The sequence below is a fragment of the Numenius arquata genome, chromosome 20 (genome assembly GCF_964106895.1).
Source record: "Numenius arquata chromosome 20, bNumArq3.hap1.1, whole genome shotgun sequence".
NCBI classification, from domain to species: Eukaryota; Metazoa; Chordata; class Aves; order Charadriiformes; family Scolopacidae; genus Numenius; species Numenius arquata.
In genome coordinates, this window is record NC_133595.1 from 6,573,324 (window position 1) to 6,588,494 (window position 15,171).

The 15,171-nt window shown below is 44.7% G+C and overlaps 1 protein-coding gene across 1 annotated transcript; it reads right to left on the reverse strand.

The window, feature by feature from the left end:
* Positions 1-11,450: 11,450 nt before the first annotated feature.
* Positions 11,451-14,100, reverse strand: AURKAIP1 (aurora kinase A interacting protein 1). The gene is made up of 4 exons (XM_074161630.1): positions 13,835-14,100; positions 13,482-13,570; positions 12,550-12,998; positions 11,451-11,618 (listed from the first exon to the last, which is right to left on the reverse strand). The coding sequence occupies exons 2-4, from the start codon at positions 13,531-13,533 to the stop codon at positions 11,511-11,513; spliced, it is 609 nt and encodes a 202-aa protein (XP_074017731.1). The 5' UTR covers positions 13,534-13,570; positions 13,835-14,100; the 3' UTR covers positions 11,451-11,510.
* Positions 14,101-15,171: the final 1,071 nt, after the last annotated feature.

Genomic DNA, 15,171 nt, shown 5'->3' on the forward strand with positions numbered 1-15,171 from the left:
CCCAGCCACAATAACAGGGCTGTCAAGCGAAGCCTGTCATTATTCCAGTGATGTAACAAGCCACATACCTCTTACAGACCCACCATTACAATGTCTGTTCCCGAGCCATAAATGCTAAAGCCCCTGATTTGCCTTCTCTGAAGAACATATTCAGAAAGACGAGGGTCTGGAGAGATGTTTTTTCTGCTTTGTTTTATTTTATTGGAGTCCACTGTGATCACCAGCCTGTGAAGCAGTCACCAAACCAGCAGCTGAGGCAAACAGACATGCCCAGTGCATGAGAATGGCAGATCTCTGACACCCTTTTTACTATCAGTTAATAATACCCCTGGGACAAGTCATTTCCAGCGAAAAGAAGGGTGAAGTCCACAAAACCACCCCACAGTGTTACCCGCTGCAACGGTCTAAGCTATTCCATGCCCAAGCACTCCTGAAGCAAAATGAGGGGGTTGCCCAGGAACAGTGAGTGATATTTGGGGGCTGTCCTTTGCAGGCAATTCCTCAGGTTCCTCCTGTCTTGGATCTCCAGCTGGAAAGCTTTACTTCCCTCTGTGCCAAAGGCATTGGAGCATAAATTAATTAATGTCAATGTCCAGGTATGCAAGATATTTAGTTAGATGGAATCTTAAGAGGCTTTTGATCTTCTGCATAATGCACTGAGCTTTGCAGCTTGCCTAGCAGAGACTTGGATATGCACAAATGAGGAGTTAAACTGTAGCATCCGAGCAGACTGCTCTCTTACTGCATCAATTAATAGGTGCACATGTGTGTCTTTATCTGTTCTTCCAGCTCTGTTGCCCTCATCGCTGGTCAGAGAGTTCTGTTTGCATCTTTTGCCGTGAGGCATCTCTACAGCTCAGTGGTTCCTGTCATCCAGCATCTTTGGATGGCACTAAATTTAAACACCCTCTTTTGTTGGAAAGCAGTCAGCTTCAGATTCCTGGGATTCATCTCAAAACCAGTAATAGAAACCAGTTACAAAAACAGAGAAATTGCCCAGGAAACCAACACAGATATTTTTTTTTTTTCCAGACTGAAGCCTGAAGATTATTTTTCCAAGATAAAAATGTGTTTTGGCAATTTTTCCACAACATGACATCCTAAAAGCTGGGTTCAGCGTGGGGAGAAAAACCAAATGGAATTATGCACCCAAAAAATCGTCAGAGGCAGGTGCTTAGCAGGTATAAATCAGGAAGCTTATATGAACTACCATGGACCTATGTCAGTTTACACCTACTAAGAATCTTCCTCATAAAACCTTGTGTTCCACAAATACTCCTCAGATCATTAATCTTACCACTAGGCAGCTTTAGGTAATGGTGAAATTTGGTTACCCTTTTCATGAAAAGAAAAGAAAATGCAGAGTCTCCTTCTCTTCGCCCTGTCTTTTCTGTAGATCCCACATAGCTCTGCTTCAACAGATGGTTTTTCTGGTGCTGAGTAGATTTGCCTATTCATAACCCGTGAAAATCACTGTCAAAACCTCATAAATAATAAATATTTTTGATACTAAAATCAATTATTTTGAATCAGTATCAAATTCTACATTGTTCCAAATAAGCAGCTGAATCGGATGCAGTTAGGCTAAGTTTTAAGTTGGTTAAATCCCAACAGTTCTATAAATGTTCTCACTGAGGTTGTTGTTTTGGGGTTTTTTTTAATGGTATTTAAGCACAACCTCCTCAATCTCAGCAGGAGATTTATACCCTTTATATAGGGTACCTGATATAGGGAACACATTATATGGTTTTTTTTCTGCTCCCTCATTCATGTTTGCAAGTGTCTTTTTATTGGCAGCCTCATACTTGTGTTTATTTGCTCCGCACAGACAGGCTTTCTATATGGCCCAGGGAGCTTCTCCTAGGAAAAGTTTGCAGTCTAAACAGACAGGAGCAGGAAGGAGCCATACGACACAGAAGGAAATGACTCACCCAAATTCACAGAGGAGATCAGCGGCAGAATTCAGGATACAGCCCAGAGCAGCTGCGTGTCAGCCGGGGAGAACCTCACTGCCTGGATGCCGCTGCCTCCGTCCTCGCAGGGAGCCCAGAGCCCCGCAGGAAGACTCACTACGCACCTAAAGGGTGACAAGGAACAGGCTGAAGGACAGACTTAGACCAAATTTCTTCCCTGTCTTTCAGCTCCGGAAAGCGTCAACGACACATGGAACTCAGCTAGAATATGGACAGAGCCCTGGTTTTTAACTTTACAATGGCCTGTTGTATCCCTCTTGCCTCTCAGATTTTTCCAGTGTTCTGATTCCCTAGGGCAAACAAGAGTCAGTGCCACCTGCTGCTTCTTTTTAGGACACCACAGTGAAATTATATTTTTTTTTTAATTTTATTTTGTTTGAAATATTAAGTACTTATCTCCTAGTCTAGTCGGAGATTCAGTAAATTTTTAAAAATTTTTTTTTTTTTTAGAATTAAAAAGAAAAAAAACAGGTATGACCTCAAAATCACTTCATGAACCATGAAGTTCCTGAGGGGATGGAAAAATAGGCAAATCTGAATTGGAGTTACCATCAATCATTACTTCAGGAGCTGGCTCTATTCATGTATATGCATCTGTTAATCCTCCTCTAAGGTTCACAGCAGCAGCCCTGTGTGTTGTGTGGAAGCAGGGGGATGTTTTTCAGGGCTCCTGACAAGCTGTCACTTGCAGCTCAAGTTCCCCCCAAAACCTCTAGATCCATGCAGACAAATGATCCCCCCAAATTAACTTCTGAATATTGAGTGCCTGAGACAGAAGGGCATCCAACCTATGAGACGGGGCTGACTCACTCCCACGGGAGCTGTGGTTTTTAGCTTTTTCAAATCCACACTGAAACCATCAGGCTCCCCTCTAGGGGCCAGAGACCTAGTACTGGTCCAATTTGGCAGATGGTAGACAGTGCCGAGATTCGGGAGGAAATGATTGAGGAATCAAATCACCACTTCGAACATCCACTCAGCCAGTGTGTTTGTCTTAACAAATGCGAGAGAAGGCAGCAGCTCAGAACTGTGACATTCCCCCCCAGAGTCTCTGGCTGCACTGCCAAAACTTCACGATGGGACACTCATCAACACCAGGCTCACAATGTTACAGAAGTTAGAGCGTTTTCAGGCCCTGATTGCAAGATACACCACCAAGAACCCCTGCGCTTCTGCTCTCCTTTATCAGAGACAAGAAGAACATAGAATCATGGAGTGGTTTGGGTTGGAAGGGACCTTAAAGACTATCTTGTTCCAACCCCCTGCCCTGGGCAGGGACACCTCCCACTAGACCAGGTTGCTCAAAGCCCCGTCCAACCTGGCCTTGAACCCCTCCAGGGATGGGGCAGCCACAGCTTCTCTGGGCAACCTGGGCCAGGGTCTCACCACCCTCACAGCAAAGAAGTTCTTCCCCAGATCTCATCTCAATCTCCCCTCTTTCAGTTTAAAACTGTTCCCCCTCATCCCGTGGCTCCCCTCCCTGACCCAGAGTCCCTCCCCAGCTTTCCTGGAGCCCCTTTAGGGACTGGAAGGGGCTTGAAGGTCTCCCCGGAGCCTTCTCTTCCCCAGGCTGAACCCCCCCAACTCTCTCAGCCTGTCCTCACAGCGGAGGGGCTCCAGCTCTCACAGCATCTTTGTGGCCCATCCAGGTCCGAACCTAAAGGCATTTTGAAGTAGGACAAGGAAGATTCACATACACTTAAACAGGCTTTGATCCCATAATCGTTATTGCCTTTCTCACAAGTACTCTGCTAAGCTTCCATGCCAGAATGAGATAAAAAGCAGAGATCACCCCCTAACAGCACGGATTCCGAGCTGATGGAGAGGAGGAAGCAGAGAGCCTCTTCCAGAGCAGTTCTCCAGCAACCTCACACACAGGCAGCAGGCCAGGTTTCTCAAACCTGGGAAAAGCTTAAGCCACAAGCGCATAGCACTGTTTATTTCTGTGAAGAACCAAAAAGCTCTGAAAGTACTCAGGGAATGGACACATTTAGCTGAGAGATACCATTTTGTGTCCCCTTTCTGACCATCAGCATCATGCCTCAAACCACATCTTTTGGGCCCTCTGTCCATGGGAACACTGTTCTGGTGCTACAAGCTTTTGAAGAGCAACTTCATTCCTCACACTAATTGCAGCCCGGCTGTTGCACCCGCCTAAAATAATCAAGCAGTGGGATTCCAAGCACAGCATCTTATTTTGAGATCAGAAATGACTGGGAAAGAGTGGAAAAATTAATAGGTTGGCTCTGAAAAGGGTGCTCAAAGGTTGCCTCCCAGAGAGTTTTATTATTTACCTCAGTTTTGAAGGCTATTTCATTTAAAATAAAACTACTTTGGCTGAAAGGAGGTTGCTTTCCATACTGAAATATAATTCTGCCGCCAAATTTAGGCACACAAACATGGACTCAGGCCAACTTTTAAGAGTAATCTATGCGAATTGTATATTTGCTCTAGATCAATCCAAGAGGACTCTGGCACCCACAACTTTAGCTAAAGAGAACACGGTGCTGCTTGCTTCGCCTCCTTTAGGAATCAGGTGCCATTCTGGAGCGGACCATGGCAGGTGCTTCACAAAACAAAATCCACTGTATAATGGTTTATGAAAGAAAGAATATATATAAATGTGGATTCCCTGCTCTACACACCCCTTTCTAACCTAACCTGATATTGTGAAATCAGCAATTACTCCCAAAGCCTCAAGCACCTAATTCCACCCTTTAGGAGAAGTCACAGCTTCCATCGTTGCACGAGTTCCCTTCTTATTCCTGACCAAGCTGATACTTGCAGGGCAAAACTGCACTTTTTTTTTTTTTTTTAAGAACATTTCTAGAGGTCTCTTGAAAAAGCTTCTCACATCAAACACACCACACCCCTTCAGTGCAGCTTACAGGACCCTGAGACACACTAAGCTGCATTAAGGTAAAGAAATGATCACTCAGTAGGATCCAGACGAAGCTATGAGCACGTCTGAGCTGATTTTTACCTACTCCAGGCTGGAACACACAGCAAACAAACTGGATTTCCCCTTGCTGGATTTAGGCTTTTTGCAATAGCCCTTTCGAATGGAAGAGGACAATTTCCCCCTTGGCTCAGCAGAGCAGATCTCATTCCTTCCTCCAAGCATATACCTGAGCGCTAACGTTAACTCCCAGGCAGGCACACAACAGCAAGCTTTGCCTGCAGCTGATTTGTACCAGTGCCCAGTTTATGGCATCCATGCTTTGTGCTGCTCTCTCCCAGTCCAGCTCCTCACAGCCGCGCAGAACAGCACAAGCTTGTAGAGCTCCGCAGAGCCATGGGTCCTGTCATCCCCCTCAACAGCCTGTATACAGTCAGGTAACAGAAACCATCTCAAGAAGGAGAAAAAAAAAAAAACAAACCAACAAACAAAAACCCCACAACCTAAAAAACCAGTAAAGCTCATTCAGAGTTCCCACTCTGAGCTGGGGAGCCCATGACACCAAATGCTGTAATGTTTATTTCTCCATAAGTATAATGCAGAAATAGTCAAGTGACGTTACCCTCGCAGCCCTGCTCCCGAGGCAGCTGTCCCTACACTGAAAGCTAAATACATATATTTTTATTTGCTCTCCTTTCCGCTCCCCAGCCCCATTCCATCACTCAAGGAGGGGTTGCACCCAAGGCACAGATACCAAGATTGTTATTTTCCGCTCGCTTTCTTTTCAGCGTCCCAGGTTTTTGCATAAAACACTTGTGAGAGAAAACCTTTCCTGTCTTTCTGAGGGGTACAAGCCTCTTCCCTTCCTCAAGGAATTGATGATGTTATCAGAAAGTAGGACACATTTAGCTCTGTCCTACCTTCTGATGGGCCTACAGCAGAAGTTCTCACAGATGACAGGATGCCAATAACACAGGCCACAAAGACAGTAAAATAAGGCACTGAGAGTTCTCTGGAGGATGCCCACTCAGACCTAGGGAAAGAAACAGAAAATGCTGCTGCATATTATCTTTTCTGGACAGTAACTGAAACAGTACGAGTGGTCAGGGAAGCCAAATCAAGCCCTGCTAAGCCTGGGTGACCAGTCACAGATTCTGCCTTCGGGATGTACCTGCTGATTCTGCTGCTGAACACACTCCAGCTGGCTCTTCCACGATGAACCAGCCACCTCAGTGCTGACAGCAGCAAAACCCCTCTGTCAGAGGAGGAAACGGCTCTGACTCAAAAGCACCCAGGGAACGGAGCTGGTGAGTAACGTGGTGCTGTTTACACATAGTCACATTGCTGACTATAACTGTTACCGTTTCTTCTACTATTTTCTTTCTTTGGCACGTTCTATGACTGCTTATTCTTCAAGTTTAACCAATTCCTTGCTAAGTGGTGATAGAGCTCAGCCAGGAGCATCCTGCCATAAACTGTTAATTCCCTTAAAATAAACCTGACAAATTCCAAGCTACTAGTTTTTTTACCTGATGTGCTTTTTTACCTCCTTGCTCAGGACTCCACATCCTTGTCTTAACACCAGTCCCTTTGCATGTGGTTGTGGGACTCTGAAGAGCTTGCAACTGCTTAGAGGCTCCGGGAGTGTTTTCTCCAGACCTAAACATTCCAAAGGCAATGACACTCCCTCAGCATAGGACCTGTCTGATCAACACCAAGTTCTGTTTATTGAACAAGTGAAAAAAACTGGGGTTTTGACCAATATTTCATGTTATTTTTCTACTTTAAACAAAATTTTAGCCACATTTCCTAAGGAAACAAGGCACATGCAGTTATATGATCCCACTATCCATTAAACCTCCTCCTCCTTCCCATTATTTTGAAACACAATAGCCAACTTCAGCTACATTGAGAATAGGGGACAAATCTCGTAGTTTTATAGTTCTTACAAGTTTTGTAACTAGCAGAACAGAGGAAAGATGCGTTAGTGCCCATGCAGTGAGCGAGACTAAAAAATTCAGTCTTATTTCAGGGAATCGACACAAGAGTGACATATCAGATGGTTGTCTTAAATTCTCCAACTCACAGAACTCCTTGTTTCAGTTTTGCTCCTCTGTCTTACAGGGAAAGGCAAGCGAGGATGGATAATTCCATGGGAAAGCCAGCTCATTCTGTTTGCTTAAAGCCGGCTCAGAAGTCTACAAGAGCTACACTTACTGATTTTTTTGGTCTTTTAAATTTAAAAATCAGTAGGAAAAGCAAATGCCACTTTTCAAAACCATTTCAGTTCTGCAAAAATGCAACACTCCTGGTTAAGTACAGAGTGCTGTTATTTTTGGAGAGTAACCGACCCAAGCAAACCCAAACCAGGATGTTTTCACAGTCAGAACAGAAATGCCAATAGCAAAACAGCATGAATGGTGAAAAGAAAAGATGTAATTTTAAGTTATCCACAGGTGCTGTTTGCGAGATCAGTAAGATCACTTGAGCTAGATTTTCAGCTAGTGTAAACTAACGTGGTTTATTAACTTTGGAATACGTGGACTAGGGTTCACACCCACTGAAGTACAGCTGACTTCGTATTTTGAGAAGGACCAAGTCAAAGCTACTGAAGCCAATGTACATACACCAACTTATCCTCGGTAACATTTTGACAGTTTTTAATATGAAAGCGTCTCATTTAATATGGGTATTAGCTCACCAGAGTAAAGGTACACATTGTTTCTGCTCAGGAATTACTGGTTAACGGTAGTCAGGTAACAGAAGGAGCAAGGCCCTATCAAGCCCCTGAAAGGTGTGTTTTGGACACCAGATGTTCATAAACATTCCCTGGCATGGGCTAACATGTACTCCTAAGACTGGTCTTAAGTTTACTAATGGAAGAAAGAAAAACAGTTCCCCCAATACAGACATAAAAAGAACTTGGGCTTCCAGTGCTAGAATTATGGTATGCAGAGAAACCCTCTTGCAGCAAAGGAGAAGGCATCACCCCTACCCTGATGTAAAAAAAAACAAAATCCAACAAAACAAAACAAAAAAACAAAAAAAAAACCAAACCACCACCAGAAAAAAACCCCAAACACTTCCAAAACCCCCAGGTTCTTAGGAACACTACCTACCAGGAGCCAATACAACAGTAACATGAAGAATATCTCTCTTTACATTTGCTGCTACAGTTGCATGCAGCCAGGTTTACTGCGCACCCCTCAGCACTTCAGCCACATGTCCCTGCTCCCACGAAATCATAGTTGAAAACATTGTGAACAAACTCCTTCAGTCTGGACCCTTTCAAGGTGACAGTCCATCAGCCTAACAAAGTCTGACTGTCCAGGTAATACCAGCCTAATTTTTTTTCCAGGCTCCTCGTGCTTTAGGATTTAAGGATGCCCCAACCCTTTGCACGTCTCCAAACAATCTCTGCAGCTCCTGGTTTGAATCAGCTTCAGGTCTGGTCTCATGAGCGGGAACTGGAGGAGCCATCATTACATTCCACTCCATTTCCTCTCCGCATGACTCCTTCCTGGAGAGCCAGCACACTGTTCTTCTGCCTCTGCCAAGGACAGCATGGAGAAGGCATCCACAAGCTCAGACTCATTGTCTGCATGACCTCAGGGCTGCTTTAACAGCTAGCAGACTATCTAACATGCTTTGTAGGGTAAGCACCAGATTTCCAAAGGAAAGGAGCATCTTGTCTTGACTGCCGGACTTTCCCTTTTCCTATGACAAACTCAAAGTTGAATAGAATTAATCTCAAGTGAGCCAAAACCACGGCAGACAATTACGGAGAAGCCTGTTCCCATGGAGAACTGGAGCAAACAGCTGCCACATAAAGCTAAAGTCCCTTCCACAGACTCCAGACCTTCTATGCTGTGGTTAACTGCTCTTTGTCATGAAGAGGTTAAGCCAAATTGTGAAGCTGCTGCAATTTACACACACTTCAAATGTTTCTACTTTCTACCCATTTGGGGTTCTATCCTTGTTACTGAAAGGGACCAACTTCCTTGGGTTCCTCAGTTGCACTGAAATAGGATTGGCATCTCAGTGTGGCTGCTACCTTTATAAAAAGGTAATTGAAATAATCCTTCTACTCCCCGTCAGTATCACAGATCTGCTTCAGCATTATTTCTAAAAATCTCTTGTCATTGCTAACAAAATCACCATCCCCACTGGCTATGAAACACAGAGCACAAATTCCTCTAGCAACCTCCTGCTGACTTTCAACCATTTCCTCTCAGAGCAGCAGAATAATAAGGAGATGAAGAAGAAATCTTCATGTCTTAGATATTTTGAGAATTATAGAAGTCAAACCTTTCCTGCCTGCAGCCCTTTTTTATTTCTTCTGCTACCGCAGCTACATACACCCATATACTTTTTCTAAGCTTGCAGGTACGTTGGTACACACATATTTTGCAGAGGAACAGCAACTCATAATAAAGCTTTGTGCACAGTATGTTACGTACTCGTGCTCCCCCTGCAGAACAATAGGTGCAGCTTCCGTCTATATGATTCTCCCGGTTTAGCAAAGTGAGTTTAAAATTGCATCCTGCAGTCAATAGAGTTAAAGCAAGTTGATAACAGCCCTGGTGTATAATATCTGATTAGTGCCACGTTAAGACGTACAATCTTTGCAGTATCTGCCACAAAGAAAACACAAATCCCAAGACGTGCTTTGAGGTCCTTCAGCAAATAGGAAAATAGCATTTATGTGACTAAGAGTGGCAGTAACTGCCATGGATGGTTTACAGGCACTTTTGTAAATTACACAGTAGTTCCAGACTTCTATGCATAGCTGTGTAATTATGTCTAATAGATGTAAAATTAATGACTGCTCCTGGCAGACAACAATTTGGAGGACTGGACTTACTACTCAGAGTATACCACTTAATGAACCACTTTGTGGAGACTTGCAATTCACCCCACAAGCACCCTGTATTAGGGATCATTGCCACACTACAAGAGTTCACTTGCACTGAAACATCACAAGGTACTGAATTTTTCTGCTTTGCAATTCCCACTATTTCAGTAATTATCTTTCCTAGTTACTATCCCAATGTAAAAAACAAGTTAGAAAGCAAGGTGGTGGTGCTCACCCAGGAAAACGGCATACAAAGTTCTCTGCCTGCATGATCCCATCAGACATGAGTACAATGGACAAGTTTGTGATCTACAGCCCAGTCATGATGCTCCCCAAGAGAAAGAGAGGTTTTGTATCAAAGTAGAGAGAGAGATAAGTCCAACTTAAACCTTAGAGGAGAAAAATGTATACGCTTGGCCAGTTTGTAGATTTGAAGACTACAATAGAGAATAAAGACATAGGGCTACAGCTTGATATATCCTCACAGGATTAAGGTAGACAAAAAGAAAAATCAAGAAAGAATAAACCTCAAAACTGGAATCAGAGGTACAGCACTGATAAATGAGCAGCGCATGCTACTTCTGTCTTTTATAAAGTCTTCTGCTCTGTGTAATTCCAAAAGCATCCCAATTCTTCAGCAGCCAGCAATCTCCTGGAAATGCACAAACTGAGTACCAATTTTCCTTAGACAGAAAAACAGCAAACTTGGACTAAGAGCCAAAAAGAGAAGCCATAGATCTGACAGACAACAATAATGCTGGCATAAAGGCTCTTGAAACAAGTGTGACTGGAGAAAAAAAAAAAAGACATGGACCTAACTTCAAAGGTGCTAATCCTCTCAGGCCCCAGCCTTTCATCTCTGTGCAGGGAATGTGTATTGATATTTTAAAAATGCCTGGATGCACTCTACATATTTAACAAACCTGCAAGCCAGATTCTACACTCGATCTTCTCTTGCTTGGTGAGTTTCTAAGGCTCATGGCTAGACATCCTCCTCTTCACTGAAATCCTGACAATAGGCTGAATCAAAGTGTCCTACTGGTCCTGGTTAAAAGCAACTGCAGCCTATTTAAAGCACAAAAAGGACGGAGCACCTTTTTAACTTGTTTGATTGAAGTCACCTACAGTTAACATATGGTTTGGAAAAAAAAGAACTATAAAAATGTGCTAACCACACGTTTCTACAGGACTTCGATACAGGTCTCAGAATGGCAACAGTTCTCTAGCAAGATTAATCAATTTTTAAATATGGGTGTACCCTTTCTTTAAAATACCAACATAAAGATCCAGCCAGCTTCTACATCAATGGCTAAGGGGTTTCAGAGGCTTTCAATTTACTGCCATCTAGTGACAAGAAGAGCAGAGTAAGGATATAAAAGAACAGAATTTCAAAAAGAATTTTTCAAAATGCTTGTGAAGAATTCTTTCGCTTATCCCATCTCCCACAACCGACTGTTTTTATAGTACATCGTTCAGTCAAACCTTAAATAGCAACTGCAGAACTTCAGCTGCAGTCTAAGACACCTTTGCTCAGACACACGATTGGGGGCAGCAGCAGCACAGGACTGTACCAGCAGCGCCGAGTCACTACACAAGCGCTCACACCATTCTTTTGAGGAGAAAAAGCATATTGCTGTCAGGTTTGCACTTGGAAAACTGCTCACCAAGATTCAAAGTTTCCTCCTACTAATTTCATCACATTCAGAAAAAGGGTAAGAGTAATCCGCGTACTTAAATATTTTTTTTAATTACAATTACAGGTTAAAATTCATTACAAGTGTTTTTATCGCTTTGAACTTTTCAGAAATATCTTGGGCGTTTGCCATCCTGCAGGAGGATTTTTCAAACCAGCTCTTTTCCAGATGCGCTCCAAATCTTTCTCAAATTTCATCTAAAACAGAAAAACAAAAAGAAAGAAAAAATGGTAATATAGCTCAGAAGCAACACTCAAGTATTCAGTCACTACCCATGTGTCCCAAGCAGAATCTAGGCATAACGCACACAAAGGAAACAAATGCTTTTTAAGTAGGCAGCTTCTTCTAACCATCAAAATAGTTCACCTTACTGCACAAAATACATTAAAATGCACAAGGATCTTGGAAGCAGTATATTTACAAGTCCTGTGCGAGGAAAACTGAGAAGACTGAAAACAAAACTGTAAGAAAATTGAGAGGATATCCACATCATAGCGTTCAACACTACTTTGTACAAATCTGAAAAAACAGAATTACAATTAACCCCAATTTGCACCTAGGCAAGGTGAAAACTACCAGAGAATGAAGTAAACTGTATCAGAGCAAACCTAACAGACTACTGAAAGGCAGTGTTGAATGAGAACATCTACAGTTTGAAGGAAGGCCCATGTCTTCCCTCACCACTTCTATTAAGGGAAGTAAAAGGCCTCCACATAGAAAAAGACAACAGGAAGCACCTGAGGATGTTGGCAAGACAGGAAAGAAATTAAGATTAAACCAGTCTCCCTGATATAATGCAGACATGTGAATTAATCTTTCACACAAACAATAAAATTCTTCTCCATTAGCCACATATGTTTATAAGTTACCACCACACAAGAAAAATTACGCCTTGTAACTATCACACATATATGTTTACAGCCACAGAAATATTCTAAATTGCAACTCCTGGAGATGCACAGGTCAAGCACCAAACAGAAAAAGCTACTGTACCATAAGTACTGAACTCACTAAGGCTCTCCGAGCTGCTGGCATTTTTCCCCAAATCAATTCACCTCATCATCTGGTACTTGAACAGAGGCCAGTTTGAGAAGCCGGCACATTTATGTCACGTTACCCTGAGCTTACCTGACGTTTCTTCTTGCGACCTTCCTTTATCCTCCTCCGTATAAACTTTCTTCTCTTTAGCAGCTTTTTGAATTTGTGCCGATTCATTTTCCTTCTGCGAATCTTCAAAACGTTCTTACATTGAAGCTTGTTGCTAAGTCCTCCCTCTCCTTCCTCCACATCAGCTCCCTCATCAGTCGGGGGACAGTCATATCGCTGGAGAGGTTCATAGGCCACTTCTTCCTGAGCATTAAGGACTTCTGCTTTAGGAAGGGAGTACCTAACCGTCAGCCAGCTTTCTAAGGGGCTGATGGAAAGTTTTCTGGGGATCAGCATCTCTTCCAGTTCAGGGTCCAGGGCATACCACTGGTGAGGCTGGGCTCCACTCTTGTTAGATGGCTGAGTGCTATAGTGCGCAGATGTAGAGTGACAGCAAAGAAAGGAAGACACTGACCTGGGCAAAAGGCGGCCTTTGAGAAGAAAAGAATTTCACTTAAGAGGCAGAATTTTCAAACAGAAAAACTCAAACTGCCAGACAACTATGGCCAGAATAATCTAATAAAGGAAGCTACTTACAAAAATTATATTCCCATCACAAAAGCAAGGAACTATTTTTTAATTTGAATTTAATTATGTTACCATAACACCATCTGCTAAAATTACATTACACAATATTTCACTTTGACAACTGCGTAAGTGCACTTTGGAATGGCAGGGAACTGTTCGCTGTATGAAGCCTTTCTGCTGCTAAGGAACCGCCTCCTCAGCTTAAAAGAGGTCAAACCAGAGCTACACAACACTGACAGAATAGAGCAGAGACATAATAACATTCCACGACCCCTGAATCAACAACAGCCTCACCACCCTTGCAGTGCTTGCCGGTAAAGTAGTTTCTGCCAGCCTAATTACCCCAGAAAACCAACAGAAAACCAGGTCACATGACATCTGTTTACCTGCAATGCGTGATGCCTTCAGTAACTGGGAAGTCACCTGTGATATTAACATATTGTTTCACTTTGTTCACTGTCAGAGCCGGTAATGACTGTTAAAATAAGAACATTTATTCAATGAGGCAAACATGGCGGGTTTTTTTTTTAAAAAATACTCTTAAGTTTAACCCAAAACCCCCCAAAAGACGGGCTGAGACACCCTAAGCACCCTCCCCGTTTTACCGACACACTGTCGGATTCTGCTGCAGGGGCCTGGCCCCAGCACTGCCGTAGCTTAGCTGCTGGGGTGATTAATAAAGCTCTGGCTGTCCCAGGTTTAAAAATAAGGTAACTCCAGCCCGCGCCCCCCTGCACACCTCAGCCCAGCTCAGTGCGAAGGCGCTGCTTCCACAGCAGAAATCGCAAAAAAGGCGCCCGTTGCCCTCAGGCCGTGAGGCACCACCGCGCGGCCTAACCAAGGGCTGCTACAGAGGCGGGACGGCCCGCCCCGCGCTCTGCGGGAAGCCTCCCTCTCCGCTCCCCGGCCAGCAAACCCCGCCGCCGCCCCGCTCCCGAGGCACAGCTCGCTCAGGGCTACCGGCCCCTCAGCCCCGATCCCTTCCCTCAGCCCGCCGCCGCCATCACTCACCATCCCCTCCCGCCGCCCCTACGCAACTTCCGGCGTCCGCCGGGCGGGGCAGCGCCCCCTAGCGGCGCCCGCCGGCGCTGCCGCCGTGAGGCGAGGGCAGGCTGAGGCGGCAGCGGGAGAGGAGCGCGTCCGTCGGCGGCCATTCGGCAGGGCAAAGGAGGGCAATGGCCAAACAGCACGGCCCCTCCTCAGGGGAGGCCGTCGGCGGTGGCAGCCTGCGCCCGAAGGAGGCTGAGACCCTGGCCCAGGTTGCCCAGAGAAGCTGTGGCTGCCCCATCCCTGGAGGGGTTCAAGGCCAGGCTGGATGGGGCTTTGAGCAACCTGGTGTGGTGAGAGGTGTCCCTGCCTGGGGCAGGGGTTAGAACAGGATCATCTTTAAGGCCCCTTCCAACCCAAACCATTCTATGACTTCGTGTTACGTTGGAGAATCCAGGGGGGAAGCACTTCCAGAACTTGTGCAAATAGGCCACCTTCTTCCCAGCACAGATCTCCGTCCAAATCATGGAGCAGGGGCTGTTTCCATCGGCTCTCCTCACAGCAGGCTGCAGAAGGCACGTCCGCTCCTTTCCCCAGCACCTGATATTCAACTCAAACCAAATAGTTGAACTAATTCAAGCTGAGCTTGCCCCTTTCCTGTCAGGTTTGCACTGGTGCTGTGGCCACACTCCGAGATGGAGACAGGCAAGTTACTGTCCCATGTTAGGGGAAGAAAGGTTGAGATGAGAGAAAGAGAGAGAAAACCAACATGTCTAAAGTTGCACTGAGTCGATGGCAGAGCAGGGACAGACGGCAGCGGTCCTGCCCCCAACCTAGTGGTTAATTGTAAGTCAAGCCTTCTAATTTTCACGTGCAAGATCAGCTACATCGACTTCATGCCACTGCCAAAGACCGACAGGATACACAATCCATAGGTAAAGGACCTAAGTGGCTTCTCATCAGTATTTAAGGGCAAAGAGCCTTTGATAATTCACCTGCTCGGTCACAGCAGCACGTCACTAAAACCGGGTCTGAGCACAGAAGCATGGCATGGCAAGCAGTTGGCGTGGTGAGACTTCATATCCCTGT